This window comes from Brassica napus, chromosome A3, assembly GCF_020379485.1.
Source record: "Brassica napus cultivar Da-Ae chromosome A3, Da-Ae, whole genome shotgun sequence".
NCBI classification, from domain to species: domain Eukaryota; kingdom Viridiplantae; phylum Streptophyta; class Magnoliopsida; order Brassicales; family Brassicaceae; genus Brassica; species Brassica napus.
The window spans coordinates 25,189,885-25,212,520 of NC_063436.1; the positions used below are offsets into that span (position 1 = coordinate 25,189,885).

Below are 22,636 nucleotides of genomic sequence, written 5' to 3' on the forward strand. Positions count from 1 at the left end.
AGAAGAATCCCCCATAAAATTACAAGTAATGGTGTTTCCGTCTATGAGTTACTTATTGATTATCATACACCTGCACAAGATCACAAAAGTAGAATTTAAATTAGAACGATCAAAAACATATGAAAACTTAAAAGATAGATGCGTGAAACTAATGGGGGTGGCGTGATATTTATATAGCAAATTAGTTTAAGTTTCTAAATGACCTAGCTTTCAAGAGAAGCTATGAGATAGAATATGCTCTAATAAATTTTAGTTTAGCTATGAGATAGAATATTTTCTAATAAATTTTTAAAGATATTTTGGTTATAATATATACATAATTTTGATAACTCAAATCTTGCTATATATATTTAAATATTAAATGCATGATATTAGAAAATAAGATATCTCGTCAGTTGATTGCAACTGGTTTTTGATAAAACAAATCCCACTATAAAGATTTAAATAATAGATAATAAGGAAAGAATAATAAATTTTAACGTTAAAACCCTTCAACTAAGTTTGTTTTGGGTAAAAAACCTCCAAACTAAGTATTTAACAAAAAAACCCTAAAATTAACTTTATTTAATGAATTAAACTCTAAAATGTCATAACTACAATTACTACCGTAAATCTTTAGTTTAGGGGTTTCTAGACTAAGTAAACATAGTTGAAGAATTTTACCATTAAAAATGAAAAAAATCAAAATATTGTAATAGGAAGATAAATTTTCAAAATACATTTTATAAATTAATGTATAAGCTTCTATAAATGACTTAGAACCTCTTATAATAATTTAAAACATCTGATAAGCCAATATAAATAATTTTTATAAATGTATTTATAATTATATAAATGATTTATAAAGCATGCATTGAATTATTAAACATTAATAGTTATTATGATACTTTATATATAAATATAATTCTTTCTATACGAATATAAAATTATTATATCAATTCAAATAAACATTTTTGTTTATTATTTTATGTAATTTATAAATATATAAAAAAAATTGATTGCATTATTACTCTTTCATAGTTTCAACAATTAGTTACCATAAATAATTATTTCTAATATTATGTAGATTATTTGGAAAGTGGTAATTGAATTATCCTTTCCTTTTAGATATAATAATAATAAATAAAATTAAAAATCATCGGCCAATCAAATTATAACAATTTGAAGAGTTCATTTATGATCAACACATAATAAAAAAATCACTTATGTGACTTCTCAATCAATATATAGTAGGATTTATATTTTTATAAATAATTTATAACATTATATAAATAATTTTAAAATTCTGATAAATTTATTCTTTAAACAACAATAAATAATTTAAAATCATATTAATAGACATGTTTGGATTTTGTAATATTTAAAATAGTTATTATATAATTATATTCGAATACAATTCATCAAGTAGAGTATAAAACTATTATAATTATCTTATTTAAAAATTCGTTCATTATATTTTATAGTTTATAAATATTAAAAATAATAAATAAAACATTATTAATCTTTTTATAATTTCGAGAATTAGTTGTCATAAATTGTTATTTGTAATATTCCTTAGATTATATAGCAAGTGATGTTAAATGTTTTTAGACTTACCTTAAATTTTTAGATCTAATTTAAATAAATAAAAATTAAAAACAATCGACCAATCAAATTATAACAATTTTTTGAAACTTCACATATGAGCGACACGTTACCAGAAATCACTAAAGTGACTTCTCATTTAATATATAGGGGGATAAGTTAGTTAAGGTAATACACACTTTCATTTTTTCTATATTTATTTATTTATTATTTTCTTCTCCACACTTGTTTTTTTTTTCACTTCTAAAAGCAAATAAAATAATTTATCAGAGTACTTTTTTGCTAAAATATAAATTATACTTTGTCAATATTTTGATATTTGTTTTATTATTTTTCTATTTGCAAATGGACGGATCTTGTAGATTTGAAAGATACAACATATGATGGTTTATGTGGTCTCGGTCCATTATTTTTGGATGTACAAAGCAGAGAAAAAAGTATTTTAAAAGTTGGCACATATAATTTTATCAAATTAACTGCACATCAATATTAGTCAATGTTATCATAAATATTTCACTGATAATACAAAATTTCACATTTTAAAAATAATTATTATTTAACAATACACTTATTCAATATATTTTTAAGTAAAATTTATATAAACGAGGGTATACTTTTATACAAATATTATATTTTCAAAGGAATTGTAAATCATATTTACATATAAATAAATAAAATAAACATGAAAAAAAAAATCTACCTTCTTTATATGTTCAGAGTGGTTGTTTGGCTGACTTGCCATTTGGGCGGGCCTTGTATATAAAAGGCTGCCGAATCTCTAACGGATGATCGCATAAGATCGAAAGAATATTTTTACTATGAATTTATCTATATGAACGAGTTATTATGGTCAACTCATAATGCATAAAGTATCGTAGAAATCAATGAATAAAAATTGATGTATGATAAAAAAAACATTGATAATTTATATATACTAGGTCAGTTCCCGGGCTACGCCCGGGTTATTTTCTAAGAAAATTTTGATCCAAAATATTATGTTAGATGTAGGTATTCTTTGTTTGAACACAAAAAAATGTGTTGGTAATAATTATTTTTGTTTGGGATGGAAGGATTGTGTGTTATAATATGTCTGAAAATTTGTAAGTAAAAGCCAAAAAAGCAGTAAAAGCAGATTAAAAGCCTAAAAAGCAAATGTTTAGAAGCCAAAAAAGCAGCAAGTAAAGTAGATAATGGAGGAAGCAGATTAAGTCTTTTGCAGATAAGATTTTTTTGCATATGAATTTTTTCTTTTTAACGTTGGTGTGACTGAGCATTTATTACTGAATGTTAATTTTATGAGTTTTTATTAAAAGTGTTTCAGTTTCGCTGGAATTTATATGTTAGCGGAAGTTTTTAAGACAATGTATCTAAGTTTTTGTTTTGGAATCAAAAAATTGGATAGTTGTATTTTCTCTCTTTGGATCTATCCATCCTCTTATAATAATTTGAGAACATAAAATTATCAAAGAAATCTTTTTGGATTTAATAACGATCGTAATTTTGGGTTTGCCAAAATAATCTGTTAGGAAATGAGAAAACTAACTACCATAATACACTAAGTTTATCTATATTTTTTTGTTTAAAAATCTTTATAATTTAATAATACTTGGGAAGATAATTGAGGTTATTTAATTTAGTGAGCATATAATTCTTTTAATGTTGGTTTTAATGAGCATTTATAGATGGATGTTAATTTTTTTGACTTATTTGTGAAGGTTGATTTGATCTTTATAATAACGTAAGAGCAACATTATCGCGGTCCAAATACCGCGTCCTTAACATTATTGGGCCAAAAAGAAAATCAAAAAGACCGAATTATATTTGGGACGTCCCTTATTAAGATGCGTTGGTGGTCGTCCTTAGGAGGCACGTGTCAGATTAGGAATTGTCGATGATTTTTAGGGCAAAATCGAATTGAGTTCGTCTTTCAGTTTGTGTGTCGGTTATCTCGCGAGGTCGATTGAGAAGGCGATTGACAGTGCGATTCTCTCTCAACAACGGATTTCTTTCCACGGCGATTCTCTCGCGACGTCGCTTCTCTCTCTCCGGCTTCTCTCTCGCCGGGGCTTCTGTCTCGCCGGCGCTTCGGTCTCGACGGGACATCTTCCAAATTATATATAATGTTTAAATTTTTGTGAATTCAATAAAATATTTGTTTGCTTTTATTTATGATGTTTGTAATTTTTTTTTTGGCAACTGTGTAATTTTCTTGTGTTTGTGTTTTCTATTTAAATGTTAAATGTTTTATTTAAAATTTATCCTTTATATGTCATTACTTATAAAAATAAATAATTAATTTACTAAGAGACCACTAAAAATCCTAGCAATAATCTACACTTTTGAGATTGTCCCTAACCTTTGTCTCTTAACATCACAATAACATTAAAATAAGCTAAGGACACACAATTTGGTCCTAGCAATAATGATGCTCTAATACTGTTTTGGTGATGTTAGTATATTTTAAAGACTATCTTTGGTTTATAATAACTGTTGTATTTATAGTATTAGTAATAATTTGATTTGGGATGTTAATCTTTCCAGCTATAATAGAGATATTAACAGCATGTTTTTTAAAAAAGATTTCGAAATAAAATAATATATATGGGGCTGTCTTAATTTTCTACAAATATGAATCATAGTATCACTTTAAAACCCACTTTCCTAATTAAAACCCGACACGTCTTTATTTATACATAATAATAATAATAATTCTTTACGGATGCAATTCAATTATAATTATTATTATTTCTTTTTCAATTAAAAATTTAAAACAGGGGAAACAATTATTAGATAAGATAATGGATTTATTGTGTATTAAGCAAGTACTGCTCTACAATATGGGCAAGTTAAAGTTTTTTCAACCCAGTTCGAGATGCAGTGATGATGATAGGTATGATTACAACTCAAGGAGTTGATATCCAGTTCGGTGCCAAACTCTTCCCAACAGATTGGACATATGTCATTTCTTTCGCTAGGAATTGTATCCCTTCGATTATCCCGTAGCTCGGTGAGATAAACATCCAGGTCAATTCTGCGGATAGCGTCTGGATTAAGATCATTTATTTTAACAATTATATCAAAATCAATATTGGTGGGATTATTGAGTGTTGGGATATTGCGTGCGGCAACGGCGGAAGCCTCCTCGATTATCTCAGTAATCGTGTCAAAATCGATCTCGTGGTAACCAAGCATAAACTCCATATTGCTTGCTGTTTCGTGTGTTAGATAACCACTACTTGTTGTCTTCATGTCAATAGAGATCACGATCTTCGTTTGTTGTGTATTTCGTCTCTTTATATTCATGGTGATGCTTCTTTTTGGAGATGTCAGGCTTTGTGAAGTTTTGTGGCGTACAATCCAAGAAATTAGACTCATGTTTAGATTTTAGTGGAGTTGTCTAGATTTTTGGATGAGTTGTAAAATAGGTACATGATGCATGGGGTTAAATAGTTGAAAAGTTTGTAAGTTTTCTAATATAACATTAATATAGGTTGAATAGAAAATAAGTTACATATTATAAAACTTTTCCTGGTCTTAGGAAGTTATGGGTTATGAATTATAATTATTAAAGAAAGATGTTTCAACTTGAACAGTTGAAAAAAAAAATTTCAAAAATACAACTTTAGAACATTTTAAACATATTTGAAAGATGTGGTTGAACATTGTTCGTAGGATATTTATTAATATGTTAAACAAAAATAAATATGTTATAACTAACTTATGTAAAATTCCATAAATATTTTAAGAATCTTTCAAATAAAAAAAATCAGACATAAAGGAATCATGACTCCTTTTTTAATAGATTATATATAAATAAATCCATAAAAATTGTTGCATAATCATATAATGAAAAGCAAAGGCTAATACAATTTATAAACATACAAATAAGAATAGAAACTCAGTATTGATCCTAACCTAAAATATAGATCATTATGAATCTAAAATATAGATCATTATGTAGATTGGTAAACACGTTTCTATCCAAAGTAAAATATGCACTTGAAAACCTCTTTTTTTTTCCTAAAATGTTGCTTTCTTTACAGACATTTTTTTTAAAAAAAAACAATAGTTCGTTAAAAAATGATTTTCATATTCGGTATTTGTCACAAAGTTATATTTCAAAACACCTAAAGAAACAGAGTTATAAGCCTTAAAAAGTAGAATATTGATTACCAAAACATAAGCATTCAGAGTTTATAAAAAACTTTAGAGAAACTGAAAGAAATCATAAGTCAATAACAGAGTGAGAAAAAAAAAAAAAAAACTTCAGACGTAATCCCATGCAAGACATGCTACGACACACGTAAAATCTAAACCCCACGCTTGAGGCGTTTTGCTTTGCCCATCTCATCAATGTCACCATTGCTCTTACTTCCCTCTCCCGAATCCACACTGGTTTTGGAAGCTTCACACACCTTCGTTCCAGTCTCAAATCCGTCCTCCGAGGTTGTCGGGTTGTAGTTTCCTCCCGAAGCTTCTGTGACTGGTGGAGATTCCATAGGGAGAATCTTGGTGACAGTCAAAGATCGAGACTTGCCATCTAAGTTGTGCTGTGTAACTTTTACACAAAAGTTATGTTTCTGACCGATAGTGCTAATTAAAGCTTCCGGGAAAGGCACCTCTTGAGTAACTCCTTGGTCTCCATTAGCCTGACATTCAAGATTATCAATATTCAATTCTTACGTGAAGACCAATATTGAGAGTACCAACACTAAGAGTTCCGAGTGATGAAACTTACCTCAAAATAGCTGCTGACTAACTCAGCTGCATGCTTCCCGGTTAACTCAAAACCAGCATCACCAAGCAGAACAAAAACAGCTTGCTCACTGTTGTCATAGACAGATATCTGTGCACGGTACCTGCCATGGAAAATTAATAAGCAAATACCATTCAAATTGTTATTGAGAATTGAGAAGTGAGTTAGAATAAATACTGTGGTACTCCTGATATGTTGACTTTCCCACATTTTGAACACATCAAAGAAGTAGGGCCTTTCGTAGCCTTAGTATGGCAACCACTGCATGATATGTAATACCAGGTTGAACCATAGACCACATCATCAATCGTAGCCGTGCACTCAAAAAAAGCCTCCTACACAGCAAAGCTCTATAAGACTCAAAATTTTTAATAAATGACTGTTGAAAGTTTCACTGCCCAAGAACATCAACTCGTACCTTATTAGATCCATCACTGATGTAGGAGAATATTTCTCCTATGGTCAGTGTCTCCCTTTTAGTGACCACTTCTGCATTAACCAACTCAGCACTCTGTGGGTTAGAGCCCAACCTGAGACAGAGTAGTAATATTTTTATCCATTCATTCAGTGATATGGGATGAGGCAGCTACAGATTAAATATAAAAATGAAAATATATATAGATTTACCAGCTAAGGTAGTCGACCGTAGGTTGGACGTCGCGGTCCATAAAGACACGTGAGGAGGACATTGTAGTAAGTGCAAGAGTACCTGTTGTATTAATCCACACCCATTTAAAGACCAGCAAGAGTAGATAACTAATTGTAAGAAAGTTTTCTAAAGTTAGAAACTGAACCTCCGAGACTCTTGGTGTTAACGGTCGTCACCAATAACACGGTGGGGGTGCCTTCGTATGATTTGAATTTTTTGCAGAAGTCTCTTGCAGCCTGGTCCCAAAGGTAGAGCTTCACCACAGGTCCACTGCAAAATATTGTGAATAAATGGTTAATATAAGTAGACAGACATAGTGTTTAAGAAATAACAAAACACTTACTCGTATGACTGCACATGAACCAACACATGCCTCGCCCTAGCTATTTCCACTTCATCCAGAACTGGGGTCCCAGTGAGACACTGACCATTAATCAGCTTCATGTGCCCAAGAACATCTATACCATTAATCATTATAGCGTGTAAGTAAGAAGACTAAATATGGAAAAGCATTTCAACAATTTCATAGAAAATAACCAGACATAGAACTCAAACAGCTAACAGATCCTAACCAAACTATCCTTAAAAAAAAAAAAAAAAAACCAAACACTGAGTGTAGTAAACCAGACACTAAGTAATCTACTTTCTCATGAGCAAACAAAACCAAACACGCATAGCACTGTAAGCAAAATTCTATATTAATCATCAAGCATTGCAACTCATAGATGGGGTGTGTGATAACAGAGATTACCGTAGAGGTCTCCTTTGCGATCACAGCCAGCTTGAAATTCCTCAAAGGAATGAAAACGGAACCTGTCTTCATCAAAAGGAGTGGGACTGTCTTCAAGAACAGAGAGCTCCGAGTTCCATGAGAACGACACCGTCACAGCATGATCAGAAACCCGATACATGGTTTTGTTGCTTGATCCATAAAAATTGTTGAGCTTGTAAAGCGATCCAGGCTTCATTTTAGACAAATGTCTCTCAATACGACTTGGCGAAATGAATCCTTGGATAACAGATCCCTGCGAAAAATACAGTACCAATAAATGGTTGTTTTTGTTTTGTAAAAACTAAGGACAGTGTAAAAAATTAACTATATAAATCAGGATCTAATAACAAATTTAAGGACGATCGAATATGGTAAAACAAAGAAAATTATCGATATAAAATCAGGAGCAAAAAAAAAATTTTAGAACGTTTTAAATAACAAAGAACGAAGAAACTCATCCAAATTAATGACGATCTAAATAACAACTCTAACAACGACCTAAATAACAACGAAGCTAAAAAACTATATAAATCAGGATCTAATAACAAATTTAAGAACGATCGAATATGGTAAAACGAATATCAAAAAAGCTAAAACTATATTGGATGAAAACAATTACCTGCTCGTCAATTAACAGCATCTCAATCCCAATAATCGTCTTCTTTATAGGGTTCCAAGCCTCCCAGAAATGAATCAAGCGGAAACGCAGCTGGGTTTCGTGGGGACCCGGTGTGACATCGCGGAAAAGCATGATTTTGTCATCGTGATCGGAGGTAACAGGGGATTTTCCATTCGGTTTGATCGCCATAGATTAAGGAGAGAAGTTCGAGCTTTGGTTTCCACTCAAAAGAGATGAACAGTATATAAAGGAGAAGGGAGAAAGCTAACCGAAACGAACTCATAAAGGACAAATTGATGGATGGAGATGTCGTGGGGTATTGATTGTAGAGATGTGGATCCAAAGATCTGTAACGATGAAGAACAAAGGGTGAAGACGAAGAGATGGAGGCGCGGAGCATCGAGGGTTCCGCCTCGCGTGTGTTTTTTTTTTTTAATATCCTCTGAGCAAGCCCAATAACCAAACCAAGCCCAGACAATTTATTATGAGACCCAAATTTCTTTGTGTGCGGTTTTGTCCGCGAGAATGAAAGCAAAAAAAAAATCTGCGCTATCCGACGTGTATCCGACGTGTATTAAGCAAATGTTGTGATTGGTGGAATAAATATGTCGACGTGGACAGGCTATAAACTCACTATTTGTTCCTTTTAGTATAGAGTAGATACATATTTCACACATGCAGGATGATGATACCCACAACATCAAATAATTCGTGTAAAAAGGATATTAAACTCTCCTTCTCATTGAACCAGAAGTAATCAAAGCTAATAAATGAGACAGGACATTAACCATTACCAGTCTTTGCAACCTTCATTTTGATATTTTTCTATTTCCAAATGGATCAATCCTTGTAGATTTAAAAAAATCTAACAGATGATGGTACATGTGGTTATAAGCGTGGATAAAATCTTTAATGGGTGATTGCATAAATCGAGTAAGCATTTAAAAGATGAATCTATGTATGAATAGTTATTATGGTCAACTTATCATGTATATATCATAGACATCAATGAATAAAAATTGATGTATGATACAAACACTATAATTTATATAATTTTCACATATCCACTAAATTATTATTAAAAATGAGAAAACATGTGTAAGCTTACAATCCTATGTGAATATAGTTGGTTTAAAGCCACCGGTAAAATCACAATACTAAAAGGCCAATATGCTGAGATTCTAGCATGTCCACGTCACTTAAAATATTTTTACAATCAGAACATTTCATTTGGACACGTCTGACAGGCTTCAATTACTTTTGGGCTTCACGTTTACCTTTTATTTGGAGTGGGCTTTATTTGCAACGTCTGTTGGCTTTATTGTCAGAGAATTAAAGATATGTCTTCCTCTGCTCCCGCCGTTGTTGCCCCAATATCGTTCGACGATTTCCGCCTGGGTCGATCTGCTCAGTTCGTCGTGGCTCGTCTCCTGCGTTTTTGGGACTCCAAAAACATTAAGAAGCAAGGTGAATTCATGGGAATCACCTTGCTTTTCCTTGATGAGCAGGTACTGTTCCATTTATTTACGATCAAACTTTTGAGAAAAACCGACCATTTGATTCCGTTAATTTCATCAGTTCTGTTTTGGTCACATGTTTATTTTTTGTTTTGTTCTCAAAATTCTGTGATCCATGGCCGTGTCGGGTGATCTGCTCAGATATTTGATCTGAAAGTCTTATGAGAATCCATATTCTGAGAATCCATACGGATATGGTCACTAGAATGGTTTGTGGATGAAGATCATTTTCTTGCAAGCTCTCGCAAACAATAATTTAGAGGTCCCTGGTTTGTTCTTGAAAGAATATACTCCTTCATTCTAGGAACTCTCAGTTAAGATTGAGCTACCTTATTATTAGGGAAGTTGTAACTACTTTACGTGTACATATTCTCTGTAATTGATTCAATGAAAGGCAAGGGAAATACAACTTCTATCATGGTATCAGAGCCACAAAACCTCTGACCCGTTTCTTCTTTTTTCTCTTTTCTTCTCTTTTCTTCTTCTTCTTCATATCTTTGTCTTCGTCAATGACGGCTCCGCTTCCAATGGCCGATCGTTGCTTTGGTATAACCAACATCAAAACTCACATTCCTCTCATCTTGGATCTTGATGAACACAACTACGACGCTTGGCGTGAGTTGTTTCTTACTCATTGTCTCACGTTTGATGTCCTTCGACACGTAGACGGTATGTCTACACCCGATGGAGATAACGATCAACAATGGCTCAAGCGTGATGGGCTAGTGAAGCTCTGGATCTACGGAACATTGACTCCTCCGCTTTTCAAGTCATCATTCAAAACCGGTGGAACAGCCAGAGACGTTTGGATCCGTATTGAGAACCAGTTTCGAAGCAACAAAGAAGTTCGTGCAATGCAAATTGACAATGAGATACGAAACTTGGAAATAGGAGATCAGTCCACCCTTGTCTATGCTCAACGTTTGAAATCTTTAGCTGATCTTCTCTCTAATTTGGAGGCACCGGTGAATGAACGTAGTCTTGTGATGTATATGTTGAATGGTCTAAATGAAAAATTTGACAATATTATCAATGTCATCAAGCACCAAAAACCGTTTCCCTCGTTTGACGATGCCAAGTCCATGCTGCTTGATGAAGAATCCCGCCTCAAGAGATTCAACAAACCGAACCCCCAAAGCACTGATCACGCGTCATCACCGACTGCTCTCCTCACTGATAGTTCACCGTCAACCCAACACTCGCAACACCGCAACAACAGTCGTGGCAGATGAAGAAACAACCGGGGCAGAGGACGCAACAACAATCACCGACAGCAACAGAACTGGAATCCTTACAACTCCTGGAACGGTCCACGCAACTTCAGCAACAACTGGCCAATGTTCTCACCGTGGAACGTGTTTCCTCAACCTTTCCAGAAACAAAGACTCCTTGGACCACGCCCCACACCTCCACAGCCTGAGGCCAACGTTGCTCAGTCCACTCCGCTCCAACCAACACAAGACTTCGCAGAAGCCTTTAACACGATGATGTTGATGGAACCTTCGTTTGGTGGTTGGTATATGGATTCCGGTGCAACGTCACATTTGACTTCATATTCAGGTATGCTTCATTCTGTTGACAATCTGAACACTGAAAATTCAATTACAGTTGGGAATGGGTCCTCCATACCAGTTATCAAATCGGGTTCTTCCTCTCTTTTTACTCCTACGTCCTCTTCAACTTCACAATATTCTTGTTGCTCCTCATATAATCAAAAACCTTATATATGTGCATCGTTTTACTCGAGATAACCTCTGTTCTATTGAATTTGATCCTTATGGTTTCTATGTGAAGGATCTCCTAACCAAGACAACGCTTCTCCGCAGTAACAGTGATGGTGAGCTCTACCCTATGATTCCGTTCACCAACAAAAAGCTCACCACTCCAACTGCTCTCGTCTCGGTCTCGCCTGAACAATGGCATCACCGCCTTGGTCATACAAATAACGAGACTTTGAAATCTTTAATGTCTTCTCAATCTTTTTCATGTAATAAAGCGAGATTACTTTCATCTTGTCAAGCTTGTCAATTTGGGAAACACATAAAATTGCCGTTTCAAAAATCAAATTCTTCTTCTCTTCACCCATTTGAGATTATACACTCATATATCTGAACTTTCCCTGTTTTAAGTATCAGTGGGATCAAATATTATGTCCTTTTCCTTGATGACTATTCTCATTTTTTATGGGTCTATCCTCTGCGTCGCAAATCGGAAGTGTTCTCAAAATTTTTACACTTCTCTGCTTATATCAAACGTCAGTTTCATTCCTCAATCAAAATGTTCCAATGTGATAATGGATGCGAGTTTGCAAACTCTAGTTTCCAACGTCACTTTGATAAACAAGGAATGACTTTCAGATTTTCCTGTCCATACACATCTCAACAAAACGGAAAATCTGAGCGTATGATTCGCACAGTCAACAACACCATCCGATCTCTTCTCTTTCACTCTAAACTTCCTCCTATTTTTTGGGTGGAAGCTCTTCATGTTGCTGTGCACCTTCAAAACATACTTCCCTCATCTTCCATAAACAACCAAACATCCTTCTACCTTTTATTCAATAAACGCCCAACCTATGATCATTTGCGGAGCTTTGGATGCTTATGTTATCCTAACCTCAATAATGCGACCATTCATAAGCTTTCTCCAAGATCCTCCCAGTGTATCTTTCTTGGCTATCCCACCCAACACCGTGGCTACCGCTGCTTCGACCTAAACACAACAAGAATTATCATCTCCAGACATGTTATATTTGATGAAACCAAATTTCCTTCGGTCGATCCACAACCTCCAAACTCGTCAAGTTATTAGTTTCTAACAGACCTTTATGAGATTCCTCCGCTGTTCAAATCCATTCTTCAACAAACAACACCTTCTGTCCCACCCCCTCAACCACCTCCTATTACTCCTCCCTCAACATCTGCTCCCCCTCCACTGAAACAACCGGCTCCCTCAAGTCACACCATGACAACGAGAAGCAAAAGTGGAGTTCTTAAGCCAAAACAAGTCATCTCCCTTCTCAGTACTTATGTTTCCCCGCTTCCAACCAATGTTCACAAAGCTTTACAAGATCCTAACTGGAACCCTGCTGTAAACGAAGAGTATGATGCTCAAATTGTCAACAAGACATGGAGCTTAGTACCCAGACCACAAGGTGCAAACATTGTTAATTCTCTTTGGCTATATAAACATAAGATTGGTGCAGATGGTTTACCGAATCGACACAAGGTTAGACTGGTGGCTAATGGCAAAACACAGGCAGAAGGCATTGACTTTAACAAGACATTCTCTCCGGTCATCAAACCAGCCTCAATTCGTACAGTCTTGCATTTGGTGCTAGCTCGAAACTGGAAAATCAAACAACTAGATGTAAAGAACGCCTTTCTGCATGGCACTCTCTCGGAAACCATCTACATGCATCAGCCTCCAGGGTTTGTAAAGAAGACTCATCCTCATCATGTGTGTAAGCTGAACAAAGCCATCTATGGTCTCAAGCAGGCTCCTAGGGCATGGAATGCGAGATTCACTGCATATCTAGCTCGTTTTGGCTTTATCACAAGCAAATGTGACCCTTCTATGTTCGTTTACAAGCAGGGGAACTCAATCGCCTACCTCTTATTATATGTTGATGATATAATTCTCACTGGCTCTTCCTCTCAGTTGCTTGAACAGATTGTAGCCTTCCTCAAAACAGAGTTTCATATGAAAGATATGGGAAAACTTCATTATTTTTTGGGTGTGAAGGTTGACTACAACAACAAGAGCCTTCTTCTCTCGCAAGAACATTACACAAAAGACATCATTCAGCGGGCAGGTATGGCTAATTGCAAACCAGTCTCCACACCTGTCGATCTCAATTCCAAACTCTCAGCGGATGATGGTGAGAAGATCATCAATCCCACAGAATACCGTAGCTTAGCTGGTGCATTACAATACCTGACATTCACAAGACCATATATTACATATGGAGTTCAGCAAATCTGTCATTTTATGCATGATCCTCGCACACCTCATCTGAATGCCCATAAACGAATCTTGCGTTACGTGCAAGGCACATTAACGCATGGTTTACAAATGGTTCGCTCATCAAGTCTCAACAAACTGGTGGCCTACTCTGATGCGGATTGGGGTGGTTGTCCAGACACACGCCGTTCCACTTCAGGTTTCTGTCTTTACCTTGGCGATAACCTAATTTCTTGGTCCTCCAAACGACAGCCAACAGTCTCCAGGTCCAGTGCAGAAGCGGAATATAAGGGTGTGGCAAATGCTGTTGCTGAAACGTGTTGAATCAGAAACCTTCTTCTCGAACTTCACTGTCCAATCCGAACAGCCACCTTGGTCAACTGCGAAAACATCAGTTCGGTTTTTGATGTCCAAGAAACCCGGTGCAGCATCAGCGAACCAAACATATTGAGATTGACATACACTTTGTCCGCGAGAAAGTAGCTATGGGTCAGGTTAAAGTTCTTCATGTACCGTCTGCTCTCCAATACGCCGATATATTCACTAAAGGATTACCGTCGACCCTATTCAAAGACTTCAGGTACAGTCTCACCGTCAGGTCACCGGACGATGTGACTGAGGGAGGGTGAAAGAATATACTCCTCGATTCTAGGAACTCTCAGTTGAGATTGAGCTACCTTATTGTTAGAGAAGTTGTAACTACTTTACGTGTATATATTCTCTGTAATTGATTCAATGAAAGGCAAGGGAAATACAACTTCTATCAGTTCTTCGTATACGATTGGTAGTTTAATGTATATGTAATTATATGTTGTTGATGCAGAGTTCATGAATTAAATCTGTTCATCGCATTGCAGATACTGTTGGGAAAATTCAGAATATGACGCTGCGGTGATGACTCGAGTTGTGGTATGTTTCGTTGTTGAACCGTAAGTGAACAAAACCGTTACTTTTCACTTTTTAACAAATATGATGCCATTCTATGTCATAATTGGTAATCACATTGGATCCAGATTCCATGTCGATGTTTCCCTTTCCATTCCATGCTTCTGCTTTTGCTTCCAGTTCTTACTTTCTCAATGTTCTAAGAATTGTTTAATGCTCTTACTGATCTGTTTTTTGCAGAGTGATGCATACTACTGGCTGCTACAATTCTCTTTGCTCAGGTTTTAGTCAAATCAACAGCAACATAGCAATGGAAGCAAGTATCTCTCCTGTCTCTGGATATTGTAACTTGCAGTATGACATCAGCATTCTGATCTGGAAGGTATGTCAAGCCACAAAGAGAATTAAAAAAGATATGAGGCACCTTTAACTTGGCCTCTGTTACTTTGTCACAGGATCCAAAAGAGGACACTGGTGGATGCAATTTAGCAAACGGCTATGTTATAGGATACTTGCCATCTTTTCTCTTCTCCTACTTAACAGAAAGTGCGTCAATGATTGAATGAGGAAGACAAGCGGATGGGCACCACACATCAACGCAAATGGGCAGTGGTAGATTCCCAGAAGAAGGTTTTAGCAAAGCAAGTTACTTCAGGAACTGAAGTAGATGGAAGCGTGTTGTGTTACTTGTGTTTATATATATGTTCGGTCAAACGGTTTTGGTAAAGGGAGATATAAAAAAGGAATTAATTGATATTGTTTGCAGATAATTTATGCTGTTTTCTTTATATGAGGATCCGTTTCTCCATATAGTTTTGTTGTTATATAGTGGTGATCGTTATATCAGATGATTGTTAAGTCTTCAAATTCTTTTTTTTTTACAATGAAGATCATGGATAATTTTCTTACAAGTCTTTTAATTTTGACTTGGAATTCAAGTAGTGTTATTAGTTTAACTAGAAAAGTAAACATACAAAGACAACATAAAAAGAATACTAATATCGCTGCTAAAAAACAAAAACGCATCAAGGAAGTTGGGAGACTAAAACACAAAAGTGATATAAAAAGAAAGATTAGTAATTAATATAAGACATTTTCCTTTACAAAATCCACTTTGCAGATCTAGAAGAAGACGATCAGATTCGCTAACGATTCATAATCTCCGTCAGTACCAACCAATAAGGTCAGCAATTCACTGCAATTAAACTTGCACTTTCCTTAATTGATTGTTTCTCAGAAAAAAAAAAACAAAATTTTACAACAGGGATGGCGCCTTGATTTCAAAATCACAACGGAACAACTTAAAGCTTGAAGTAGAGGAACATCTAAAATTTCCCTCACCACCAAAGAAGGCAAAAGGGCCCAATTCCATAGCTCCAGTTCAATTTAAAACTCTGCTTTTAACTTTCAACCTATTATGGCCCAACAGTATCTGTCATTTTTAGACAATATGAATCATAGTATCTTAGTAGTTAACTTTAGATTTGATCCCAATAGGCTGATTGTTAATAAACGTATCGAACATTCTTGAAGAGATAAGTATTAGTATAAACCATAGCCCAATAAAATTATCATCCAGGTACATATCTCTGACTAACACCAGAAGTTAGGCCTGGGATTTTTGTCCGAACCGAACCGAAATTTTTGGTTTTCGGTTCGGTTTTGGTTTTGCGTTCAGTTCAGTTCGGTATGATTTTGGAAAATAATTCGGTTTTTGGTTCGGTTTTCGAATTTTTTAAAAAATAAAAATAAATAAATAACTGAAAATGACCAAAAATAACCAAAAAAAAAACGAAATACCCCAACCGAATCTAACCGAATTAACCGAAATCATCGAATTTAACCAAAAATATCCGGTTTTTTTTTGAAAATCAAACCGGAATTAACCGAAATCAATAAATTAGGTTATTTTTGGAAATAAAGTTAAAAACTAAAATTAACCGATAATCGAACCGAAATTTTATTTGATTAGTTTTGGAGTTAGTTTAAAATAAATTGGTTAACCGAAAACCGACGGTTTGGTTCGGTTTGGTTTCGGAAAACTGAAATCGCACGCCTACCAAAAGTTACAAGTCTTACGTTGACTCCCCGTTAAAAGTATAACAATACTTAAGATAAATACATTTAAACCTTTTAATTTTGCTTCCAAAAAAAACTTTTAACAAAGTAGTATAATGGGCCTTCTGCAATAGTTGCAATTTCAACTACTAGACAATTAGTAACTTTAAAATTACCTCTCTCGCACACAAAAGAAACACCAAACAAAAAAAAAATGTATCCGAGATAAGACACGAAGGAGAAAAAAATAGGGAAACTGCATTCCATAACCAAACAAAAAACTCAAATTAGCTAAGTAACCAAAATATTCTTCTCTCTCTTCCTTTCCCTTCCTATCTCTCTCATCCCTCTCTCTAAAAATCTAATTTTAGTTTTTTTCTTGGTTATTTCACAAATTCTCCCAAAAAAATACATATATGACAAAGTCAGACAAACAGCAAAACATCTAATCCTAAAAGCGGGATAGACGTCCTCTGAACACTACAACAATACAAACTCACCAGTTATAGTCACAATTATAAACACAACTACTGCACAATTTAAACAAATACTCCATCAACTGCATCAAATCCTTCGCAACATACAGTAACGGGAAAAATCAAACTCAACAACCCCGCGCTTGCGCGGGGCTCCGCACCTAGTTAACATAAAGACTCGATATGGTAAGGTCTAACGCACCTCACTGAATCCTATAGGATAATAATAGAAACAGGTAGTTTGTCAATATCGCTCGAAGTTACATTCCTTAGCTGCGTGGGCAACTCCATTGTGTTGTTTGTCCAGTTGACTAGCACAAGAACTACCCATACAAGCCCTTCTACTGGAGCAAAGACCTTAACCTGCGCATAAAAGAAATCAAAAGAGATATGTTTATGAAATCATTTGAGAGAGAAGACTAACAAAAATCGTCGTTAGGAGGTTCACATATGAAACGTGTAATGTGAATTTAATATATTTATGCTACATACATTCTTTGGCATGATTGGCTCAACTGCTCAGCATCTAAATTAATTTATCCATGTGAGTATATAATAAGAAGTTACGTTCCAAATGTGATTTATGTAATATGAACTCTTGTTCCAAATGTGATTATATTATCATCTGAAGTCTTGTTCCAAGTTTCATAAATATATATGCACAAATAGTTACAATACAAATATTAATAGTATGTCGGAAGAAAATATATGAGCTTACTAGTAGCCAAGTTTAAAAAGAAACCCACGACTACATGTGCTAAAGGAAAGCATGATGTTCTTCTATCTTTAATTCAGATGACGGACCTTTAAAATGGCAAGCAGACTAAAGCCACTAAAACAGAAATTCGTGTTGTTTTTACTACGACGAACGGAAGAAACTGAAGAAGACATGTTGCTCTGCAATTGCGTGATGCCTTGGGACGAGATACTGTTTGATCCAATAATGGTGTTTATGTTGGTAGTTTTAGTTGAATCAATACAATAAAAGAATCTAAAGAAGATGAATAGATTCTTTGAGGTTTAAAGAGAAATCAACATAGAAATCAAATAGAAAATGAACATCAAAAGAGTTTATTGATTTAAGATTGTATTACATGTAGGATTACAAGTGTAAATAAATCTAATAATCTATAAACCCTTTGTAATAAGTGTTCTAAGTCTAAAATGGAGAAGAAGACATCTTTGATAAAGAGAGGTATCTCTCTATTTATACAAAGAAAAAGCTAGGGCTTCATAGTAAAATGGGTCTAATTTATTGTCTAATGGGCCTTGAGGTAGGATGTAAATCCACCTCCAACAATAAGTCTCCCCAAGTTCGTAGAGAGAGATGAAATCGATCTCTGTGAATTTTACGAATAGGGTTTATTAGACAATAAACTAGACACATTCATGCCTATGACGGTTTAGGCGAGTTTATTTTGAACTTGTGCCTAGTAAAAGGCGAGTTTGCTTTAAACTCGTGCTTAGTGAAAGACGAGTTTACTTGACTCATGCTGAGACAGAGGCGAATTTACTGAGAACTCGCGCCTAGTAGAAGGGAAGTTTCTGTAAACTCATGCCTAGTCAAAGACGAGTTTTTGTAAACTCGTGTCTAACAATAAGCGAGTCGACCGCAAACTCGTGCCTAATAAAAAGCAAGTTCAATTTAAACTTGTTCCTAAAGTACACGTTTACCGAATTATTGCCAACCCGAAGTCTCGTGTTGAGATCGTGTGTGCCAAACAAGTAGTTGGTGTGTATGCTTGTCTAGCTATGACAACGTTGAGAAACGTGCTGGTTTGTGTCGCTTGTACTGCTTCCGGCGGCAAGCTCACAGCTGAGAGATCGCCATTCCAAGCATGAGGACATGATAGTAGCATTCACTCGTTGATCCTCTTTGGCTCGACGTTACGTAATCAACTCTGGTTCACAAGAGGAATGATTAGATCACGTCAATTCTAAGAGAAATAAACAAGTTTTGCATAATCACTAAGTAAGCGATGGAACTTGTTTTGCTTAATGCTTGTGACTTGTGAGTTGAACATGATGATGTATTAATTATCAACTTATTAATATCATAAGCTACCAACAGTAAAGCAAATAACAAAACTCACCCCATAAAAAGTCATACGAGAATGTGTTGTTTAATAATATAAACCAAAGCTATAATGCCTAACACATGTGTGTAATTTCAAAGTGATTAAAGCATGTAATGATTTGATAAGAGAGCTTATCTTTGGTGGTGAGGAAGAAACAAGCGTTGAGGTTGAGATTATGTGACTGCCAAGATCGAGCTGTTACTGAGATGATCTCCAAGCAATGCCAAGATCACGTCATACTGAGAAGTAAAGCTCTTGGGGAACAATCGGAGACTGAACATGCTGGTAGAGAGTAGACTTCTGTAGCTGAATCCAATGAAGAGGCTAAGACGCGATCTTGACGACGTCAAGCTCAGGAAGCAAGCTTCTAGCGGTGGAGCTGTCTGTAGAAAACGTGGACAGTGCTCGTGCCAAGCTGTTTGCAGGAAGCGACAAGCTCTCGAGTTAAGATCAGTATTGCTGCTCTTGTTCTTGTCTTTGCTGTTAAGTCAAGGTGATGGATCAGTATTGCTGCTCTTGTTCCTTGGTCCATTTCTGAGCCATCCAAAGTTGAGAAAGACGAGCACCAGGAATCTGATACTCGCAGCTCCTTCTCTGTGGTTCTCTGGAGCTTCAAGCTTGGTCCACTCTCGGTTCGAGCCAAGGAATCTGAGCTCTGCACTCTGTATCTTCTAAAGCAGCAGCAGCACACCCTTGACTATCTCTTGAACCATAACCACCTGAAAGGTGAATTGCCTTTAGAGATCTCCAAGCTTCTGCAGCTTCAACATCAAGGCGAGCTCAGTGGTGGCAAGACCTAGCTCCTTAGCTCAAGATCTCGAGATAAGCTTGCCGTGATTGGCAAATGCTTCTCAAACTTCTCATGAGACATCATCATGGCCCTTGGCATTAACAAGATTCTTGAGGCCCAAAAGCTCTCGCCATCTGGTCACACATGACAAAGGAGGAAGCTTTCTCATGGAGCCTTGCTGTTGATGGAGCTCGAACCCGGTGGAGAGGCTTTGAGCCGGGAAGATTATGACGGCTTGATAAAGCTTCAAACTTTCTCATTTGCTCCAGCAAGAGCCATAAATGTCCCGAGGAGGAGGAGATATATGAAGCCGAGATCAAGTATCGCGAGGTCGTCGTTGCTCAGATCAAGCATCACGAGGTCACCATTGCACAGGCTGAGGCGACGAGTGATTAAACTCAAGACGTGGCGGTGGAGACAAGGTCGAGCTAGCTTCGCCGAGATCAATTCTCGAGGTCTGTTGCAATCGTTCTGAGCCAAGAGGAAACAGAGGCGACCAGCTCCTCGTTGGTTTCGAAGTCGGATAAGCTGTTGCCACCGTGAAGAGATGACAAAGTGACGAGATGATTTGATTCATCGTTACGGCTTTCTTCATGGACTGGAAAGAAGCTCGACAAGTCACCGGTGGATCGAGGTGAGTTCGGCATGTGATTGAACTCGACGTGGTGGTGGAGAAACGAATTGACGAGTTCGTCATCCATGAAGACGAGATGCCCAGATCGGAATTGACGAGTTCGTCACCGACGGAACGAGACTCAACCATCGCGAGGTTGCAATCGCCGCTCCGAGCCATCTCCACAAGCCGAAGGACCAGACGAGGGCTCTCTGAGAATCAAAAGCAAAGCTTTCACGGTCGTTCAAGAAAGCTTCGAACTTTCCCCTAACCAAAGTCGTGTATTGGTGAAGAAACAAAATGACATTGTTGATTTTTTTTTTTGGGTAGATCTAGGGTTTTTCCAAACTTGATTTGTTTTGAAGATAGTTCTCTTTGGCCCCCTCCTTCTAGCGCCAACTGTTTGATCCAATAATGGTGTTTATGCTGGTAGTTTTAGTTGAATCAATACAATAAAAGAATCTAAAGAAGATGAATAGATTCTTTGAGGTTTAAGGAGAAATCAACATAGAAATCAAATAGAAAATGAACATCAAAAGAGTTTATTGATTTAAGATTGTATTACATGTAGGATTACAAGTGTAAATAAATCTAATAATCTATAAACCCTTTGTAAGAAGTGTTCTAAGTCTAAAATGGAGAAGAAGACATCTTTGATAAAGAGAGGTATCTCTCTATTTATACAAAGAAGAAGATAGGGCTTCATAATAAAATGAGTCTAATTTATTGTCTAATGGACCTTGAGGTAGGATGTAAATCCACCCCCAACAGATATGATATCTGATACCATACTAATATGTAAATCATGGCACGTGAGATGACGTGCAACCGCGTGATGCCTTCATTTTATTTGATTTTCATACTTTTATTTTTAAATATTTATTTGGGTAAAAGATCACGGTAGGAAACCACCTAAAATAATGTCCGCAGTTTGTAATGTTAATGGAGCTGTAAAATCTCTGAACTATTGTAGGGATCTTCAAGTTTAATTAATGGAGAACATGTTTGCACAAATAGTAAAGTTTATTAAGATTTGCTACTTTTTTTTCTTATGATTTTAGACACACACAACAACAAAACTAGTTTCTTCTGTGTTAATCTCCATTAATTATTTATTGTTATTGAGTTTTGATTATACCATAACAAAAGCTAGCAAGAAAAATTACATCGGCATAAATGTTCTTGGCCGAAGTCATCACACTCGCAACTAGAAGGCCTATTCCCTTCACCTCCTTTCTTAACAAAGTCGTTTATGCACGTTTTGTTTCCGTCAGGACCGCATCCCCCGACAAATATATCCTTCCGGCCGCATTGGTTATCCATTGGAGACAATCCAGCTTCCACGTCTATAATTATTTCACATTAACCATACAAAATCGTAAAGTTTAAAACAAAAGAATCTAGTCACTGATAATCCAACAAATTTAAATAACTTTTTCCATAGAGAACGTATTTAGCAATAGGTAAAAGTTAAAGTGTAACTAATCAACAGAAGCAGAAAATGGATGCCTTACCTTTGACATTGTTCATGATGAAGAACATGAGAATACAAGAAACCAAAAAAATACTAGCAGATCTCATGATTCTTGATGTGTGAGTTTTACTTTTCACTCTTTTGTGCCAATTTATTTTCTGTATATTGTATTGGATGATATAATACAACCGTATATATATATAGGCGTATTCAATAAATGCCTTGGTAATCAACGTGATTCGGAAAGTATGAATACAAAGACCAAATCCAAAATAATTAATGGGAATTAACTAGTTTTAGAAGGCAATCTTCAATTTATTCTTCAAAGCCATATTGGTCAATATCTTTGAGATGGATTAGTTACTACTCCATCTGTTTCATATTAAATGTCCGTTTGAAGTT

General features: G+C 35.6%; 3 protein-coding genes across 3 annotated transcripts; 1 reads left to right on the forward strand and 2 right to left on the reverse strand.

The window, feature by feature from the left end:
- Positions 1-5,653: 5,653 nt before the first annotated feature.
- Positions 5,654-9,039, reverse strand: LOC111205833. Its single transcript, XM_048777268.1, has 9 exons — positions 8,381-9,039; positions 7,741-8,014; positions 7,333-7,447; positions 7,135-7,259; positions 6,968-7,049; positions 6,759-6,870; positions 6,518-6,675; positions 6,323-6,443; positions 5,654-6,233 (listed from the first exon to the last, which is right to left on the reverse strand). The coding sequence occupies exons 1-9, from the start codon at positions 8,567-8,569 to the stop codon at positions 5,895-5,897; spliced, it is 1,515 nt and encodes a 504-aa protein (XP_048633225.1). The 5' UTR covers positions 8,570-9,039; the 3' UTR covers positions 5,654-5,894.
- Positions 9,040-10,406: 1,367 nt separating this feature from the next.
- On the forward strand, positions 10,407-11,129 carry LOC106355164. The gene has a single exon (XM_013795163.2). The coding sequence runs from the start codon at positions 10,407-10,409 to the stop codon at positions 11,127-11,129; it is 723 nt and encodes a 240-aa protein (XP_013650617.2).
- A 6,139-nt stretch (positions 11,130-17,268) lies between these two features.
- On the reverse strand, positions 17,269-22,567 carry LOC111214701 (putative defensin-like protein 234). The gene is made up of 2 exons (XM_022717714.2): positions 22,275-22,567; positions 17,269-22,106 (listed from the first exon to the last, which is right to left on the reverse strand). Exons 1-2 carry the CDS (start codon positions 22,339-22,341, stop codon positions 21,910-21,912), a joined length of 264 nt encoding a protein of 87 aa, XP_022573435.1. The 5' UTR covers positions 22,342-22,567; the 3' UTR covers positions 17,269-21,909.
- Between the last annotated feature and the right edge of the window lie 69 nt (positions 22,568-22,636).

Excerpts from the sequence above, each read along its gene's own strand:
- LOC106355164 (XM_013795163.2), top strand. The coding sequence starts at position 10,407 with ATGACGGCTCCGCTTCCAATGGCCGATCGTTGCTTTGGTATAACCAAC.
- LOC111214701 (XM_022717714.2), bottom strand. The coding sequence starts at position 22,341 with ATGAGATCTGCTAGTATTTTTTTGGTTTCTTGTATTCTCATGTTCTTC. Across the intron at positions 22,107-22,274 it reads CATCATGAACAATGTCAAAG|ACGTGGAAGCTGGATTGTCT; the intron begins GTAAGGCATCCA and ends AAATAATTATAG.
- LOC111205833 (XM_048777268.1), bottom strand. The coding sequence starts at position 8,569 with ATGGCGATCAAACCGAATGGAAAATCCCCTGTTACCTCCGATCACGAT. Across the intron at positions 7,448-7,740 it reads TCGCAAAGGAGACCTCTACG|ATGTTCTTGGGCACATGAAG; the intron begins GTAATCTCTGTT and ends TTAATGGTATAG. Across the intron at positions 6,234-6,322 it reads TAGTCAGCAGCTATTTTGAG|GCTAATGGAGACCAAGGAGT; the intron begins GTAAGTTTCATC and ends CTTGAATGTCAG.